General features: G+C 40.4%; 1 protein-coding gene across 1 annotated transcript in view; it reads right to left on the bottom strand.

Annotated features, from left to right (window-relative positions):
- The window catches only part of DENND6A (DENN domain containing 6A), a 51,593-nt gene extending 31,970 nt beyond the window's left edge, over window positions 1–19,623 (bottom strand). Inside the window, exons 1-3 of the mRNA XM_065885381.1 lie at window positions 19,387–19,623; window positions 5,182–5,220; window positions 5,039–5,081 (exon numbers count right to left, since the gene is read on the bottom strand). Of these exons, the coding sequence (XP_065741453.1) occupies window positions 5,039–5,081; window positions 5,182–5,220; window positions 19,387–19,623 (319 nt within the window). The remainder of the gene's footprint in view (window positions 1–5,038; window positions 5,082–5,181; window positions 5,221–19,386) is intronic.
- Between the last annotated feature and the right edge of the window lie 485 nt (window positions 19,624–20,108).

The raw sequence follows: 20,108 nt of genomic DNA, 5'->3' as shown, positions 1-20,108 counted from the left end.
CGTGGCTTCTGACTAAGAACCACATAAACTCTTTCCCTGATAAAGCAGCAGGGATTAAGGAAACAGCAAATTTGCTCAGCAAACCCCCACAGCTTGAGGAAAAGTTCCACTTTAATTAATCTAAGATAATCTTTACGAGCCCAGAAAACAGAACTAATAACCCAACACTTTTTAAACCAAGAAAATTCCTGTAACCTTCCCCCAACATCCTTTTCCAAACAACTAAGTTCTTACAACAGAAATCAAACAGAATCCCAGGTCAAAATTATTTTCATTATTTTGTCTGCTTTCAGAAGTGACTTTCCACCCTTTCAATACATGAATTGAGCACCAATTTCACTGAATGCTCACTCTGTGGCAGGCACTGTCCTAAACACTTTAGATACATTAACTCATTTGGTCTTCATGCTTCTCAAGTAGGTCCCATTATTAGTCCTGTTTGCGAGGAGGAAACCAAGGCACATAAAAGTTATGTAATCATCCAAAGAAATAAATCTGCTAAATGGCAGAGCAAGAATTTGAGCCCATGACATCTGACCCTGGAGCTGGTGCTCTTGACCATTACATCATACTGGCTCTTTCAAGTCAAAATGGACTTCAAAAACACCACTTCCACTAATATGAAATATCCAGAATAGGTAAATCCATAGAGACAGAAAGTAGACAGGTGGTTGCTGAGGGGGAGAGGTGGGTAGGAGGAAACTGGAGCAGGAAGTTTCTTTTTCAGTGATGAAAATTTTCTAAAATTGACTTCGGTAATAGTTGCACAACTCTGAATGTACTAAAAATCACTGAATTGTACATTTTACACGGGTGAATTATATCTCAATAAAACTGTTTTTTTTTTTTTTTTAAATGCTACGTCACTGCCAACTGGAGCAGATCAAAAGCTTCTATTCTTCACTTAGAAAACGAAGTCCTGAAAAGCACCCCTCCAACTGAGGAGTTGCTGAACTCACTGGTTTCTGGGACACTCACTGGTTTCATGGCTCCTCCTATGCGAATGCCATGTAGTAAGCCACAAACTGCTCTCCTCCATTTTAAAATTATCAAGGGCACAGATGATTTTATCCTTTACATCTGCCAATCAAACCAAGACTGCAAAGCTATAGATAAACGGAAGACAATTTCCTGTATCAAAAATATTACTTGAGGGGCTTCCCTGGTGGCCCAGTGGTTAAGAATCCACCTGCCAATGCAGGGGACACAGGTTCGAGCCCTGGTCCGGCAAGATCTCACATGCCGCGGAGCACCTAAGCCTATGCGCCACAACTACTGAGCCTGCGCTCCAGAGCCCATGAGCCACAACTACTGAGCCCGTGTGCCACAACTACTGAAGCCCATGCGCCTAGAGCCCGTGCTCTGCAACAAGAGAAGCCATGACAATGAGAAGCTCACGCGCTGCAATGAAGAGTAGCCCCCGCTCGCCATAACTAGAGAAAGCCCACGCGCAGCAACAAAGACCCAACACAGCCAAAAATAAAAACAAATAAATTTATTTTAAAAAAATTACTTGAGATTTGAGGGAAAAAAAGCTTAAATATTTCTTCTAAAGGGAAAAGACAACTTCAGACTATTTTTTAAAATTAATTTATTTATTTGGTTGTGTCAGGTCTTAGTTCTGGCAGGTGGGCTCCTTAGTTGTGGCAGGCGGGTTCCTTAGTTGCAGCTCATGGGCTCCTTAGTTGCAGCTCACCAGCTCCTTAGTTGCAGCATGAGAACTCTTAGTTTTGGCATGCACGTGGGATCTAGTTCCTGGACCAGGGATAGAGCCTGGGCCCCCTGCATTGGGAACACAGAGTCTTAACCACTGTACCACCAGGGAAGACCCTTGATCAGTTTTGTTTTTGTTTTTTTAATAAATTTATTTATTTATTTATGGCTGCGTTGGGTCTTCGTTGCTGCACGTGAGCTTTCTCTAGTTGCAGCGAGCGGGAGCTGCTCTTCATTGCGGTGCACAGGCTTCTCATTGCGGTGGCTTGTCTTTGCTGCAGAGCATGGGCTCTAGGCGCATAGGCTTTAGTAGTTATGGCACATGGGCTCAGTAGTTGTGGCTCCTGGGCTCAGTAGTTGTGGTTCATGGGCTCTAGAGTGCAGGTTCAGTATTTGTGATGCATGGGCTTAGTTGCTCCACAGCATGTGAGATCTTCCTGGACCAGGGCTCAAACCCGTGTCTCCTGCATTGGCAGGTAGATTCTTAACCACTGCGCCACCAGGGAAGTCCCAGAGTATTTTTATATTAGCGGAAAACAGCTATAGAACAGTTCAGAGTAAGACTAAAATAAAACATGAGACCCTAAGAGCTAGCCCCATCCCTGGCCTTCAGCTCTATGTAGTCACCCTCTCTGTGATTAGAGTTGGAAACGCTGAGAAGCAGGAGTTTAGACCAGGGACTACACTTCTCCAAGTGTAGTCCATAGAGTGATGCGAGTCCACAAACTCTTGTTACAATACATGACAAAATAAATACCCAAACTGAGAATACACATTTAGAAACCCTTATAGCGATTTGATATTGCCATGACAAATTTGGACTTTTATTTTGTATTCTTTGGTTTTTCTCCCTTTCATTTTTCTAATAATTCATGTATACAGCATTTTATAAAAGCACCGGTCCACAACAGATTGGAAATTCTTAAAACACCCAAATGGCCCTTCAACACAGATGAGTGTGAGAAGCACTCCTTTCACCACCGGGAAGTGTAAAGTACATGACGACATCCCAGCTGTTTACATAGAAAAAAATCTGTTGAGACAAATATTATCTGCACATCTAATCCATCCACAACAAAGATTGATATTTCTTCGGATTCATCATCACTTGAAACTCTCTCTACTAATGCTAAGTTTTCTCTCTGGCCTTGTTTAGAGCATAGTGATTACAGTCCTTGGGTACCCATCACAGCTTAAGACTCAGGAATGCATATATCCAGATGATATTAATGGTAAATAACGAGAAAAATATCTGACAAATATTTATTAGAGAGAAAACATTCTTTAAACTTAGGCTCCTAAAGATAAAAGCCATTCAAATGGAACAAAAAGCTGAAAGCTAAAAACAAACAAAACAAAACTTTTTTCTAAAGTCACAGTATCTAAGTTGTGTGTGGGTAGTGGGTGGAGGAAGTGGAGGACTGGCAAATCCTCCCATTGGGAATCCCAAAAGTATTCTTCTTTATCTGTATAACTTACCATAGAGTCTAAATGTTGTTTTACTTTTTTTAAGTGTGCACCGTGGAAACAAAAGCTAGGTTATGATTCTTTCCTAAAGACTGCTCTACTGCACCTTCTGTAACAATAAAGCTATCTTGGGAAAAATTAAATCCATTTCAAAGTTAGCATAGTACTAATTCCCAACTTCCATTTAATGAACACATAAATGAAACAAACTATTTGGATAATCACAATTGAGAACAGTGATCTCAAATACATATAAATGCATAGTCTCTTGCTGTCTAGATTAATATTCTTCTGTTAAGATGGCAAGGTGTCTATTTTTAAGATCTTTTGTTGACTTTACTTCTAAGTACCAACCATACTTTGAATAAAATGAACCACACTTCCTTTGATATGCAGCTTATAAAAAAGGCATTACAAAACATCTGTAGGTCATTCAAATGCCTAAAATACTGAACAAATTGGTGTTTTTTTTTTGGCCCCACAGAGTCCTAACCCCTAGACTGCCAGGGAATTCCCTGAACAAATGCTCATTTACACAGATTTACACTTGAGTTTAACTTCCAATAAGAAAATGACTCATACAGAGACTAACTGCAAAACTAGAAACAAAAAAGACTATCAGACATCATACAATTAACTTCTTAGTCTTTTTTTTTTTTAACTTCTTAGTCTTGATGCTCATGTAGAGAGGTGAAAGGGAGAGAGCCATGAAAACCAGCCATGACCTGAAGAAGAAGAGCATGCAGTATAATCACATGAAGTCAGTTTATCCTGTAATCCACACAACTCACCCGACCTTGAGTCATGGAAGTCCAATCCAATACTCACTACAATCAGAACGACATGTGTGCACTTTGTAAGGCAAATGTTATCCGAAATAAGGGGAGATCCTATAAGACCGCTGTATCATTATCTCGTTAACAGGCAAAACATGTGAAAAGATTCCAATGATTCCAGGTCAAAACAAAAGCCGTCCTGGGATCGCTCAAAGCCATCCTTTTAACTTTTTTTTTTTTAAACATATTTCATGAAAGCTGAGCTCCAAAACTATAGGAAAAAATTCTGGAAGCATTTATAAGGAAAAGAGAAAATGCTTTAAAAAGCTAAAATGTCAAGTCTCCCAAGTCAGATTGTCTAAACTAAATTAACAGTATATTAGAAGTAACCACAAAAGGAAAGGGAACTGTAGTGCCTTTGCTTCATGGGATTCTAAGTGTGTGGTCTAAGAAGTTAAGTGTTCTGGTCACTGTAAGCCTGAAAAATTATTTTCAAAGTGAAACACAAAAGGTAACCTGAAAGATATCAACTTATAGGACCACACAAAGGAAGAACTTGAAGGAGACCAGCAAAACCAAGCTTAATAATAATAGCAAACACTTATAAAGTACTTTCTATACCCAAGCACTATTTCAAATGCTTTATATATACTAACTCCATAAACTATTGCAAATAATTGATGGCCATGCTTTATAACCATGTTTACTCTGATTTTTTTTAAATCTCTGCTTTTACAGAGTTCTTGGCAAGCTCCCAAATCCTAAACTAAAAGAACACTGCTTAATATAAATCCTCAAACATACCAGCGTTGATGATTTTCAATCTCTTCATTATTTCAACAGTTTATGGCTCCATGATGTTTTATCTCATTACAAGATAACAGTTATTTTCAAAGTTGAACCAACGAAAATAAGTAAGACACGACTAGGATCATAAAAGTAGGAATCAAAATCACTAATCTGTTAGGATGAAATTGAGTTTGCATTCTGCTATGTTATTTCAATTAATTTTCATATATTAAGAGTATAATCAGTATTCTCAGTATAAAATTCAACAGAAACACCATATGAAAAATAGTTACCTGAATTTGAATCTGGAAAAGACAAATAGCAAATATTGGTTTTCTGAAAAAGAAAACAAAAACTATATATGCTGACATATATACACCAATAAAAACAAACAGAAATAAAACAGTAAACTATATAGAGCAATATTTTTACTTACTTCTTTATCAGTAAGTTTGGAATGTTGAGGATAAATTACCTGGGAGAAGAAGAGTTAAATTTTGTTAGACAAATATATGGAGTATATATTGTAAACATTAGCAGGTACTTCTAAAATACTAGTTGGCTATGATCAAATTGGTTTAAGAAACAGTTCACAAATTTAACAATGAAACACAGGAGAAGCTGGGAGAATTGAGGAGGATTTACAGTTGGCAAAAAAAAGTTTTGACTCAAAGTTATCTCTAAAAATTGGTGCAATTTTGAGTTATCAAGAATAATTTGAGACTTCCTTGGTGGCGCAGTGCTTAGGACTCTGCGCTCCCAATGCAGGGGGCCCAGGTTCTATCCCTAGTCAGGGAACTAGATCCCACAGGCATGCTGCAACTAAGAGTTTGCATGCCACAACTAGGGAGTCCGTGAGCCGCAACTAAGGAGCCTGCGTGCCTCAACTAGGAAGCCCATGTGCTGCAACTAGGGAGCCGGTGAGCCACAACTAAGGAGCCCTCGAGCTGCAACTAAAGGAGCCTGCCTGCCACAAGTAAGGAACCCATGTGCTGCAACTAAGACCCAGCGCAACCAAATAAATAAATAAATATTTTTTTAAAAAGAATAATTTACCAATTGAATTGCTAATAACTCAAAGGTTTTTGAGTCTTTTCTTTGGAAGCCTAAAATCTAAAGAGAACTTGATCTATAAGCTTGTAGCTACTTCAAGAAATAATAATTTTCAATTGATTCCAAGAAGTAATACAAATTACTAACTACTTATTAAAAGAAAAATGAAAAGGAAAAAATGATCATCTGCAATTTAAGAAATCTCAGAGGCCATCTTCCCACCATAAAGCCTATCCTATTTTCCTCCAATCCTTTTAAATAGTCATAGCACTTCCCTAGATAGGTCAATTTAGTGCCTGCAGTGACCCAGCCACCTTCTGAGGGAAATTCCTGTCCCACAGCCCCACGAAGGAAGCAAGACTAGGCCCACACAGCTCCTGTCAGAACAAGTACTAGTAAACACCAGACCCAAGGGCACCCACTCTATAGGCCAATCAACCAAGTGCCCAGATGGGGCTGGGTATGAAAATTCTGCCCAAGAGAATACCAGTGCTCAAGTGGGCCAGTACAGATTCTCTCGGGAATGTGAAGAAGAGATGGGATTCGGAGCAGCAGGTTAGCTAGTGGCTGGTAACCAAAAAGAGAGGAAACAACACAATGTGTAGCGGAACTGCATTAATACTAGGTTGCTCTTCCAGTTCTGGAAGAATCCATGAGTTCTTCCATTCCCCAGAGTTGCCCAGGTGCCTGAAAATCTTACATTTCCAGAAATAACATACAGTAATAGCACATTATAAACTGTATTAAGGTGGTTTCACATATTTATTTCATTTATTTAGTTCTCACAATAATAGACAAGGCTAGAAATGGTATCCCCACTTTACATATAAGAAAACTAAGGTAAGAAAAAAGATGGGGAGAATTCACATTACTGACCATCTTCTAGAGTTTTTAATTTTCACAACTCTGTCAATTCTTCACATCTTTACAGAAGAGGGGACAAGTTCACAGTAGTTAAATAACTCTCCCAAAATTTAGCATCTAGTAAGTGCCACAACCAGGACTTGAACTTAGGTCTGCCTGATTCCAAAGTACAAAAGCCACCATTCCTCACTCCACCCATAGTAGCAATCATTAACTCACAATCACAGCCCTCTTCCTCCCCTAGCCAGGATGTGGCATATAATCCTTCTCAATTCAGGAGTATGAGGAGGGTCTACAGAGCTGGTATTGTTACATGAAAACCACCCAGCATTCCTGGAATAGAAAATGACACCAAAGCCAATATTCGCTCTACTTTGCTTTGTATCCCATGTTCTGACCGACCTGACTTAACCTCTGTCTCCACAATTCATGAAGGCAAGAACCTGGTCTGTTTTGGTCAACAGTCTATCTTCACACCTAGAACAGTTTCTGGTGCATAGTAGACACTAAAAAAATATTTCTTCAATCAGTGGATATACTCTCAGATTAGCTCTGTTAAACAACTCAGTATTTAGTAATATGTAATTCTTTAAGTGTACATAGATCTTCCTTGCTTCACCTTGAGACCATTTTACTTTGTTACCTTTAAAGGAGAAATGGCACAGATGCTGCGTGCTGCAACTAAGACCCAGCACAGCCAAGTAAATAAATAAATATGTAATAAATAAATAAAAATAAAGGAGAAATGGCAAACTTATAACCTATTTGGCCATATTCATGAAAATCTCTTTACATCTAAGTTAACCTGGAGTTTGCTGGTCTAAAACATATTGAGAAGTTTAGTGGCCTGTAACAGCTTAATCTTAGACTCTAAATTCATTTTTATGTGAATGCTCTTCAAATTTTTATTTCCTCAAATTAAAATACCAACTCAAAAGCAAATATACAAAATTCCATTTTTTATTACATAAAGATATCAACCACGGTTCATCTGGACATTGGTTTCCTAAGGTTTAAAATATTAGCAAGACAGTATAGAAGAAAAATGTTGGTATGTTTTACCCATATATATGAGTACCTTAAATATATATATATAACATGTGTGTGTATATATATGTGTGTATATGCATGTATTTAAGGGACTTATATATGCTCTATATATTTAAGTAAGTTAAAAGGATATAAAAACTACAGAACCTATCAAATCTGTCTTTCAGGAAATTCCCTGGTGGCCCAGTGGTTTGGACTCCACACTTCCAATGCAGGGGGCCCGGGTTCGATCCCTGGACAGGGAACTAGGGTCCCACAGCCGCACAGCGCAGCCCCAGAAAAACCCCACAAAAAAACAGTCTGCCTTTTAAAAACTCTGACTGTGGGACTTCCCTGGTGGCACAAGAATCCACTTGCCAATGCAGGGGACACAGGTTCAATCCCTGATCCGGGAAGACTCCACATGCCACAGAGCAACAAAGCCCATGCACCACAACTACTGATTCTGCGCTCTAGAGTCCGTGAGCCACAACTACTGAGTCCACGCGCCACAACTACTGAAGCCCATGCGCTCTAGGGCCCACATACCGCAACTACTAAGCCCACGAGCTGCAACTACTGAAGCCACACGCCTAGAGCCCGTGCTCTGCAACAAGAGAAGCCACCGCAATGAGAAGCCCACACACCACAACGAAGAGTAGCCCCTGCTCACCACAACTAGAGAAAAGCCCGTGCGCAGCAATGAAGACCCAACGCAGCCAAAAATAAAATTTAAATTAAAAAAAAAAAAGTAAAGTAAAAACTCTGATTGTACTAGACTGTCAAATAGTATCTAGAATTTCATTTTAATGTACTCTGTTAGAACTACTCAGTGTTTTATTTTGGAACAAATATGATATTCAAAAAGAAACAATGCATATTTATATGCTACAGCTACTGAAATGGCCACACTGTACCTAAGATCAGAAATATCAGAAAAATTCAGGGACTTCCCTGGTGGTCCAGTGGTTAAGACTCCATGCTTCCACTGCAGGGGCACAGGTTCGATCCCTGGTTAGGGAACTAAGATCCTGATTGCTGCACAGGCAAAAGAAAAAAATAAACAAGTGAAAATAGATTTTTAAAAAAGAAAAAAGAAAAATTCATACTTAACTTTAAAAACATCAACTCCCTATTTAAAAAACAAAAGAAAGAAAAGTAACCACTACCAAGTATCTAGAACTGCGCAAATTGCCACAGTTACTAGAATTATTACCTGTGTACATACTTTATGTTGTTAAAAAAAAAGTTTAAATATAAGTTTGGGCAATCACTGTTAGTTTAGTTTTAGTCAGTTAGCTCCTGATAGCTATATGGGAAATAATCAACTGTGGATTAGCTCCAGTACCTGGAGATGCCTCTCACTTGAAGCTTCCTCTCTCCATAGCTCAAGTAAAGGCATCTCTATTCCCCCAACCACTGGCATTCTGGGTGGCATTAAAGGGGGACAGAGAGCATCAACTAATGTCACTCTGGTTTTGTTACCTATGTTAAGATCTCCCATGTTACAGCAAATAAGGGAGAGGTGGCCAGGTAATAACCGAAGAGAAAAGTGAGTTTTATTTGATATAATTATTAAGGCTTAAAAATGATGACATATTTCACATCATGTTACAATAGAAAAAATGTCTCAGAAAAATATTAATATATATACTGGAAAAGAGTATTACAAAATGTTTTAAATGGGTCTATTCAAAGGTACATTTCTCTGCATACATATACATCTCTCTAGCATTCCCAACTCAGTATGAAAATAATCATGGTCCCAGGAGGAGGAAAATTAGAAATACCAGCTAACTTACTGCCAGTATCATTTGGACATGGGAAAAATTCATGCCTGCCATGCACCCAAGTTGTGTGTGAATGGGTGTCTACCTGATGCCATGTGACTGGGTATCTGTCTCTACTGCATGACCCTGCCTGGTGTCCCAGGCCTGACAGAGACTACATTTCCCAAGAAACCTTGCCTTGACCTCCTACAGAAACATTAACTTACAAACAAACATCATCATAACCTTGGGGACTTCCCTGTTGGTGCGGTGGTTAAGAATCTGCCTGCCAATGCAGGGGACGTGGGTTCGAGCCCTGGTCAAGGAAGATCCAATATGCTGTGGAGCAACTAATCCCGTGAGCCACAACTACTGGGCCTGTGTGCCACAACTACTGAAGCCCACGCACTTGGAGAGCCCATGCTCCGCAGCAAGAGAAGCCACCGCAATGAGAAGCCCGCGCAACGAAGAGTAGCCCCTGCTCACCGCAACTAGAGAAAGCCTGCACACAGCAATGAAGACCCAATGCAGCCAAAAATAAATAAATATTTAAAAATAAAAATAATAAAAATGAAACTGAAATACTGTGTTAAAAAAAAAGAATTCCAACTAATAAATGCAGAAGGAATAAGGAAAATAGCAAATCACTATTAGAACACCAGAGTAATAATAGTTACTACAGGAAAGATCCACTTTTGGATGCTGAAATTAGCAAGCAAATTTGAGAAACAAGATACTGCACAGTCTCAAAGTATCTCCCACAAAATAAATATTTACTAATTATGAAGAGAAAAACAGTAAATTCACGGTGGATAAATCTGGCAGACATCATTTTAACCAAGTGATCAAGGTTAAAATCACTAATAATAAGACATTTTAACACCATGTACTCTTTGATATGATGTACCAAGAAGGGCACATCATGTCTGGGGTATTCTTCCCAATAATGCATAACCCCAGACTAATCATAGGAACACACCAGAAAAACCCAAATTGAGAGACATACTACAAAATATCTGACCAATATTCTTCCAAAGTGTCAAAGTCATGAAATATAAGAAAAGACTGAGGAACTTCCACAGATTTTGGAGAGGGAGTTATGACACCTGTATGCAATGCAGGAACCTGGATTGGATCCTGAAAAAAAAGGACATTAATAGAAAAACTAGTGAAATTGAATAAACTCTGTTGCTCAGTACACAGTATCATGCCAATGTTATATTCTTAGATTTGATAATTGTACTATGTTTATATAAAATGTTAACATTAAAGGAAGCTGAATGAATTACTTTCATAACTCTAAAATTATCTCAAAATAAGGTTTTTAAAAAAGTAACACCTCTACTTCACATCATATTCAAAAAGTAACCCAAAGTGGATCAAAGACCTAAGTGTAAAAGCTAAAACTATAAAACTCTTAAAAGAAAATATAGGAATAAATCTTTATGACTCTGAATTAGACAATAGTTTCTAAGCTATGATACCAAAAACACAAGCAACCATAAATAAATTGGACTTCATCAAAATTTAAAGCTTTTGCACTTCTAAGAACACTACCAAGAAAGTGAAGACGAACTGCAGAATGGGAGAAAGTATCTGCAAATCATATATCTGATAAGGGTCTAGAGTACAGGATCTATAAAGAACTCTTATAATTCAACAATAAAAAGTCAAATAACCCAATGTTTAAATGGGCAAAGGATCTGATTTGAAATTTCTCCAAAAAAGATATACAAGAGGTCAATAAGCACATGAAAAGACGCTCAATGTCATTAGTTATTAGGGAAAAACAAATAAAATTACAGTAAGATACCACCTCATACTTCTAGGATGGCTGTAATCAAAAGGACAAAGTGGTAGCAAGGATATGGAGAAATTAGGAGCCTCATACATTACTGATGAAAATGTGAAAATGAAGTCACATTGGAAAACCATTTAGTAGCTTATCATAAAATTAAACATGGAAGTCTTCCCTGGTGGCAAAGTGGTTAAGAATCCGCCTGCCAATGCAGGGGACACGGGTTCGATCCCTGGTCCAGGAAGGTCCCACATACTACGGAACAACTAAGCCCGTGTGCCACAACTACTGACCCTGCTTTCTAGAGCCCATGCACCACAACTACTGAGCCCCCATGCTGCAACTACTGAAGCCTGCGAGCCTAGAGCCCGTGCTCCACAATAAGAGAAGCCACCGCAATAAGAAGCCCATGCACCGCAACGAAGGGTATCCCCGGCTCGCCGCAACTAGAGAAAGCCTGTGCACAGCAACAACGACCCAAAGCAGCCAAAAAAATTAAACATGGAGTTACCATATGACCCAGCAATTTCACTCTTAGGTATACATCCAAGAGAAGTGAAAAGCATACATCCACACAAAAACCTGTACACGAACGTTCATAACAGCATTATTCATCATAGCCAAAACGTGGAAACAATCCAAATTTCCATCAAATGATGAATGGATAAACAAAATGTGATATATCTGGACTTCCCTGGTGGCGCAGTGGTTAAGAATGCGCCTGCTGAAGTAGGGGACACGGGTTCGAACCCTGGTCTGGGAAGATCCCACATGCTGCAGAGCAACTAAGCCCGTGCACCACAACTAGTGAGCCCACGTGCCACAACTACTGAAGCCCACCCACCTAGAGCCTGTGCTCCACAAGAGAAGCCACCGCAATGAGAAGCCCGCGCACTGCAACAAAGAGTAGCCCCCACTCACCGCAACTAGAGAAAGCCGGCGCAAAGCAACAAAGACCCAACACAGCCAAAAATAAATAAATAAATAAACTTATAAAAAAAAGTGATATATCCATATAATGATATAAAACTCAACCATATAAAGGAATGAAGTACCAATACATACTACAACATGGATGAATCTTAAAAACATACTAAGTGAAAGAAGCCAGACACAAAAAGGCCACGTGTTGTATGATTCCATTCATATGAAATATACAGAAAAGGAGAATCCATAGAGACAAAGTAGATAAGTGGTTGCCAGGAGCTGGAGGGGAAAGGAGAATGGGTCATGACTGAAAGAGAATGTAAGGGAAATTTGGGGGCAGTAATAATATTGCTTCTTGATCTCTAGGGTCGTGACATGGTATACTCATTTTTTGAAAATTCACCAAAATACAGATTTAGGATTTGTGCACTTTTCTACATGTGTGTTACACTTCAATGAGAATGTTACTTACTTTAAAAAGTAGAAAAAATGGCCTGAAATCACAGTATCCTCAAGTCTAAGATTCCCACTTTCTCAAGATTGAAGTTAAATTACTCTACTAGAAAACTTGATCAGTTTGAAAATGGAATGGATGGTAAAGCATTTCTCAAAAAAAAGTAAAGTTTAGGTACAGTTTTCCATGTTTCACATCATTCATCACAGTAAGTACAAAAACATAAAGTACTTGTGAAAGAACTAACTAGACAGAACTAACTAACTAATTAACTAGAACGTCCCAGATTATCCCCAGATTATATAATTTCATAACTGAATCAGAGATTAGTAACACCAAGGAAGCTTTTGTAGAATCTGGGAGCCTAAGAAGCTCAAGAGGTCACTAAGGTTTTAAACCTCAAATCATAGAACTACATCAAGCTACCATGAAGTGCTACTATTTCACAAGGAAATTTAAAGGCCATTATTAGTACCCTGCAAATCCTATCCTATCATTCACTGTTGAATGGTCTACCTTCCATGCTAGACTGCAAACTCAATGAGGAAGGGATAATCAAGGCTTTACCTCCAGAACATACCATTGTCTGGATATGGTAGTTGTCCAGTAAATATCTGAATAGATGGCTCAATGAGACAGTATAGCAGCATGCAATTATACACACCCATTTCAATTAAAACAGTGAACATGCTGAGGATCAAATACTGAGGCTATGGGTCACCCAGAAGAGAGGAAGAAACACGAAAACCTTTCACACAACTGCCTTTATCCTTCTCAGAAAAATAAACAGAAACTTTGCTAAGATAAAGAAAACTGTGCTGACTACTCCAGATTCCACCCTGTTAGGGGATAAGGGAAATAGGCAGTGGCTCAACAAAAAACAGAAGTGGGAAAAAAAGGGGAGTCAATTCTGCTACCTGCTCTTTTAAAAACGGCATAAGTTTGCCTTCACCCCAAAGCAGAGATTTATCTTCATTTGTTAGAAAAAAAGTAGGGGGGGATCAGTAATGAAATGATTATAAATTGTCCTGCTTTTTATAGATAATTTAACTGGCCTGAAATCCTTTTCACCAAAGAGGTGAAATACAAACTATGTACATATACATATATGTATGTACACATATATGTACATACAAATAGGCTATGTCATAGATTATCAGCAAAGTGAAACCTAATAAACTTGATTCCCAGAAAGTGCTTTAAGTACCTGTGACTGACACAAGCTTAGCTTGGATGATTCACATCCAAAGCTGTGTGTTTTTATAAATAAATTTAAGGCAAAATAATAGGAGTGAGGGAATAGCCAAGATAGGCCCACACTGATTACTGAATGTGCAAGGCCACTAATTATAAAAAAGGGGCTAGAGACTTCCCTGGTGACGCAGTGGTTAAGAATCCACCTGTTGGGCTTCCCTGGTGGCGCAGTGGTTGAGAGTCTGCCTGCCGATGCAGGGGACACGGGTTCATGCCCCGGTGTGGGAAGATACCACATGCCGTGGAGCGGCTGGACCCGTAAGCCATGGTCGCTGAGCCTGCGTGTCCGGAGCCTGTGCTCCGCAACGGGATAGGCCACAACAGTAAGAGGCCTGCGTACAGCAAAAAAAAAAAAAAGAAAGAAAGAAAGAACCCACCTGTCAATTCAGGGGACACGGGTTCGATCCCTGGTCCAGTAAGCTTTCACATGCCACGGAGCAATTAAGCCTGTGTGCCACAACTACTGAGCCTGTGCTCGAGAGCCCACGTGCCACAACTACTGAGCCCGCGTGTCACAACTACTGAAGCCCGAACTCCTAGAGCCAGTGCTCCGCAACAAGAGAAGCCACTGCAATGAGAAGCCTGCGCACCGCAACAAAGAGTAGCCCCCGCTCGCCGCAACTAGAGAAAGCCCGCGTGCAGCAACGAAGATCCAATGCAGCCAAAAATAAAAAAATAAAACAAAATTTAAAAAATATTTTTTAAAAGGGTAGCTAACATATTGGGTATGCATTAAATAACAGAAATTAATTTTTACATGCTTTATCTCACTTAGTACCTCCAACAACGCTCAGGATAGTATTTTGCCATTTTATAATTGAGGAAAATGAGACACAGAGACTGAAGAAACTGGTCAAAACTCGGACAATTAGCATATGTTCAACACCCCAAAGCTTGTACTCTTTTCACTAGATTGATACTGTCCAAAAAGTTGATAGGTCATAGCCTTCAACAGGGGGAAAGCCACCAATGATTTCTCGATTCTTATAAAATTGGGGTAGGGGCTGGAGAGGTTCAAGAGGTAATCTCAAATTACAGATGTGTCACCTCCCATGATGTTCTGTGAGTTCCGTAAATTCACATGATTTAAAGGCCCTCAAAAAATGAAGACCATCTCTAAGGAAGTGTGTACAGGTGGCAAACAACTCTTCACACTATGAAGAAAAAAAGAAACTACTAAATATCCAAATTAGAGAAAATGGTTAAATAAATTATGGTCCATAAAAAAATATTTATGAGGACTCTAACAATATGGCAAATTGTGAGAATGCTTATCAGTAATGGCAGACTCTTACAGCAGACCTATTTGGGGGACTGCTGCCCAAACCATGCTTTCAAGTGTCCCCTCCTTTTGCAGGGGTGAGCCTAAGTGGCCACTACAGTTACTGAAACACTGTCTCCTTACCGCAACTGACTGAACAAAAGGGAGCACCTGACCCATGCTGAACCAATCAGATACTCTAGTATTTGAATTAAGCTTCTGCCTGGTTCCAGAATACAAAAGTAGAAGTTTGGCTAATATCACTACTGTGGAAACCCGAAGTCAAGTGAAATGGGGGAGCAGAAATTGAGACCCTTGCAGAGGAAATCAGCCTCAGCACAGAGAATAGAACAGACATGCAAAGAGAAGCAAAGACAAAAGACCACACAGCTCCACAGAGACAAAGGCAAAAGCCTGGGGCTTTCCAAATCCCAAGAGGTTCAACCCTGCTTCCTGCAACTAGTTCCAAAAGATTCCTTACAATCAATTTCTCTTCACTTAAATTTATTTGAGAGGATTTCTGTTCTTAACAATCAAACTTATCCTTGACAGATACAAAATTATATAAAGAAAAAAAGTATTAACAAAAATGCCAAGTATTAATCTCTTAATATGAGTGATGTTTTCTAGTGTTTATAATTCCCTTTCTTGCCAAGTTTTCAACAATGAACATATTATTACTCAATGAGAAAAAAAAACTGGAATGAGGCAATTCTGGATTCAGATAATTAATTAAGGCTTTATTATAAAATCAGGTAATTTCACAGAGCTGGAAGTGACAAAGAGTATATAAAATTCAGAGGATTTCAAACCTTGGTCCAGAAGACCCTTAGTGTCACTGTGGTGATGCCAGAGCCATCTCAGGGAAAAAGAAAGAGGCTGAGCACACCTCCTGTAGTCAACACCTTTTGCAGTCTCTTCCCAGCTCAAAAGATCCCCTTTACTGTCCCCTTCTTCTAGGACAGGGTTCCCAACTGACATTTTATGCAACACAGACCACTCCTCCAACCACTCAGGTTTTCAGCTGATTACAGCAGAGTGAGAATCTGCTCCAAACCAGGCCTGAGTACCGTCCTCCGGTGTTTGGAATGAGAACGACATTCACTCTCTTCGCTGAAGTGGCCGAAAAGGGCAACTTTGCCATAAAGATCACAGAAGCAGAGAAGTTAGTTTAAAGGAGAGCATGAAGCATGAACAAAATCCATAAAACAAGAGCATAAACAAGAGACTTCCCTGGTTCTGGGCTCTAGCCATTTTCTGGAAGTCCCTCTAGATTTGTACCTTGGACATCTTGAAACACCTCTGTGGCCTTACAGCAAATGTGCCTTTTCTCCTTCAGCTATAGCTTAGTTTCTGTCATCCACAACCAAATATATACACACGGGCCCCATTTCAACCAGATTAGCCACTGAGGTACATCTGATTTTCATCTACCCAGAAAAAAAGTTCCCCTACTTTACAAAGAATACTAATTCGGGCTTCCCTGGTGGCACAGTGGTTGAGAGTCTGCCTGCCAATGCAGGGGGCACGGGTTTGTGCCTCAGCCTGGGAAGATCCCACATGCTGCGGAGCGGCTGGGCCCATAAGCCACGGCCACTGAGTTTGCGCGTCCACAGCTTGTGCTCCGCAACGGGAGAGGCCACAGCAGTGAGAGGCCCATGTACCGCAAAAAAAAAAAAAAGAAGAATACTGATTCTAGTACTTCAACTTCATTTTTCTAGTGAGAAAACTAAGGTCCGAAGGCTTCATCTTCACAAAGCAAAACTTAGGGGTTCTCTTCATTGAAAATGAAAAAGAGAATTTCAGTGCTTCCCAAATACTGACTTACCTAGGTCTTACTGAGTCCAAGGCACTGTTCCAAATGCTTCATCAACATTAACTTACCTAACCCTCACAACAGTGCCATGATATAGGCACTGTTATCCTGTCACAGAAGAGTGTGAGGCTCAGATGAGCTAAGTAACGTACCCCAAGTCACACAGATTCAAGCCTAGGCAGTCTAGCTCTAGGGTCTGAGTTCTTGGTCAATATTCTACATTATCTCTTTAGTAGGGATTTAAGCTTAAATAAGTGGCATTGTTTATGCATTTAAAATTTGCAACTGGTACTTTCTATCATGGCAGAACTGACTTCTTAAGTCTCTCTCAAGCCTAAGACTAAATGACTGCATTTCTGATAACACAACTGAGTTGGAGGATATACTGTCCAAACTTAGTTTTTAACCTATTTAATTAACTTCCCTTCTGAATCCCTATGGCTGTGCATTATAGGAAGTACGGTGGGGCTATTATGTCATTTCTCCAAAACAATTCTATACTTACCTTCTTGCCCCATTACAGCCACCCCTCCTGTCCAGTTTTGGCCTGGATATGGCCATATTACAAAAGTGAAATATATTTTCAACTATTTTGTTATATTAATTATTAATTTGTATTCCTTTTTCTCCATTTTAAAAGTGGCAATATTCTACATTCCTCAGGAAAACAAAACAAAATTAAATTGTGTTGCCTCTCAATGTGTTTATCTTTCTCGGGATCCTTTATTAGGGAATCTTCCCCACCCTCACCCTACATTTTCTAAAATCAGTGATTCTTAACCTGAGGACAATGCAACAGAAACTCCATAAATGACCCCCAGATAGTCAATGGAAGCATATACATGATTTTGTATTACCATTTTCCTTAGGGAGAGAGTTCATGAAGTTCATAACTTATCTGCATTCTGGACCTTTTAAAAATGTGAAGAACCAAAGACCTAAAGAAAACTCTGTGCAATAGCATATACTATGGGAAATGAAATTCAAAATAGTCTCAGTGATTCACATTTTTGTAGCACCTCAATACTTGCTAAGTATTGTTTATTAGGTCAGAAAAAAACATACACGTTATAAAGCATGCCCAAAGGGTCAGAGTCCAAAAGATCTCCATACTTTAACTATTCAAAAATGTAATCGACTACAACTACTCAATCCTATGCTTTCTGATTAAATCGTATTTTGCTATACATATAGCTTCAGGTTAATATGTCAGTGTACATGATAGATGACATAAATCTCTTCTTCACAGTCTTTGGGAACTGTTGTTTCCATCTCAAAGTACTGTTCATGTATTCACTCTATCAACTTTTTATTGAACACTGTCACGTGCCAAGCACTGCATTTAGCCCTATCTGCTGGTGTGATTAATTCTTGGTTCTCCTCTAAATTGTAGTCTTACTCTATAAGTATAGGTTAGAGTATATCTTTCATATACGTCTGCTCAACAACCAAGATAATGCCTAAATCTTAGTGGAAACTTAAAGTGTATTGAGCTGTGTAATGATAAAACACAGAGAAGACAGGCTGAATACACACTCCACATTAAGAAACACCTCCCTGGCCAATTTTCATAGCCCACTCATGCCACTAAAGTCAGAATGAGATGATTCATTAAAATCTGTCATTGCCACCAAAACAAACAAAAAAATCTTCTAAACATAGGTCCTTCTGACTCTACGTTTTTCTTGGCTACATAAAGACAAGCAATCTCTTATGCTACAAAAGGAACCCTAAATAATGTCAAGATTACAAGGCCTTTCAACAAGGCGCTATAAAAATGGAAAACTTGACAAATTCACAAGCGAACGATTTTCCTTATGTTCATCTTGCTATTAGCTTTCAGGCCGTCTCATAAGCAACATCAAGAAATAACAGAGATGAGGAACAAAAGGAGGAAAAGGAGAAAACCCCTGCTGAGACAAGCATTTCGGCTCAGGCTAAGTGGAATGTTCTGAGAGTCGCTGCAAATGACCAAAACAATCCATGAGTCTAAAAAAAGTTGGTTGTGTGAGGTCTGGCTATTATAGTTCACCATATGTCAGGGGCATTGTTTGCTTCTTGAAAAAGTCCCAAACATCCTGCCTGCAGTCTTCTCCGGGTGCCGCTAACCATTCTAGTTATTCCTGTGACACCGGGTTAAAAAAAAAAAAAAGAAAAGAAAAGAAAACAGGGCCATCAACAAGTATTTAGGAGGGGGCTAGAGAGAACTTTTCACCCTTAGCCACAGCCCACGATCCTCCCACGGGAACTGCCTCTGGACCGCAGCCCGGCAGACGGCGGAGGGGCTGCCGGCCACGCCCGGATGCGCAGAGGGCAGGGTCCAGGCCGGTCGGCCCGCGGGCCACAAGCTCTGCTGGGGCTGCCCCAGCGCGGGGACCGGGACGGGGCGCGGGGGCCAGGTGCGGCCGGGCCTCACCTCCACGGCTTGGCCCAGCTCCAGGTCGAAGCCCACCACACACACGCAATGCAGCCAGGCTGAGAAGCCGTCCCAGCGCAGCAGGCCCCGGCTGCGGCCCTCGTCCTCTTCAACGTCCTCTGGCGCGTCTCCCGCCGCCACCACGGCCGGCGCCTCGCGTTCCTCGTCCGCTGCCCCCGCCTGACCCAGCGGCCCGCGGGAGCCGGGCCCCGAGCCTGCCAGGCCCCGCAGAGCCATCCGCCGCCCCCTGGCTGTTTGCGCCGCCTCCACTGCGGACCGCGCCACAGAGCGCGCTCGGCTCCGCGCAGACGCAGCCACAGCTGCCGCAGCCGCGGGGGACGGGCTCGGCCGGGGCGGGGCCGCGGCCCATGTGACCCTGGGAGCCCGGCTCTGCACGGGTCCTCCTGTACCGGCCTCCCAGAGTAAAAGACGTCGCGCAGGCCCTTGACTGGGATTGTGAAGCCTCCTTGCTTTAAAGCTCTTCAAGACTGAAGCAGTGAATCCTGGAATCCTCCTTCGCAGTCCAACAGCCAAGGAATGAATTATTCTTGGAATGACACCGTTCATAATTATAAGGTATTATCAAATTGTTAGAACATAGTGGTAACGGTGGCTAACATTTACTGAGCACTTACTTTGTGCCAGATGATATGGCAAGAAAGTATTTGCAAATATTACTTCATTGAATCTAGTAGGTAGTCATCATTGTATATTTCTTTTCA

The sequence above is a fragment of the Phocoena phocoena genome, chromosome 10, assembly GCF_963924675.1.
Source record: "Phocoena phocoena chromosome 10, mPhoPho1.1, whole genome shotgun sequence".
Lineage (NCBI taxonomy): Eukaryota > Metazoa > Chordata > Mammalia > Artiodactyla > Phocoenidae > Phocoena > Phocoena phocoena.
Note: the sequence above shows the minus strand (reverse complement) of the source record. Positions and strands in the feature narration are given on the sequence as shown.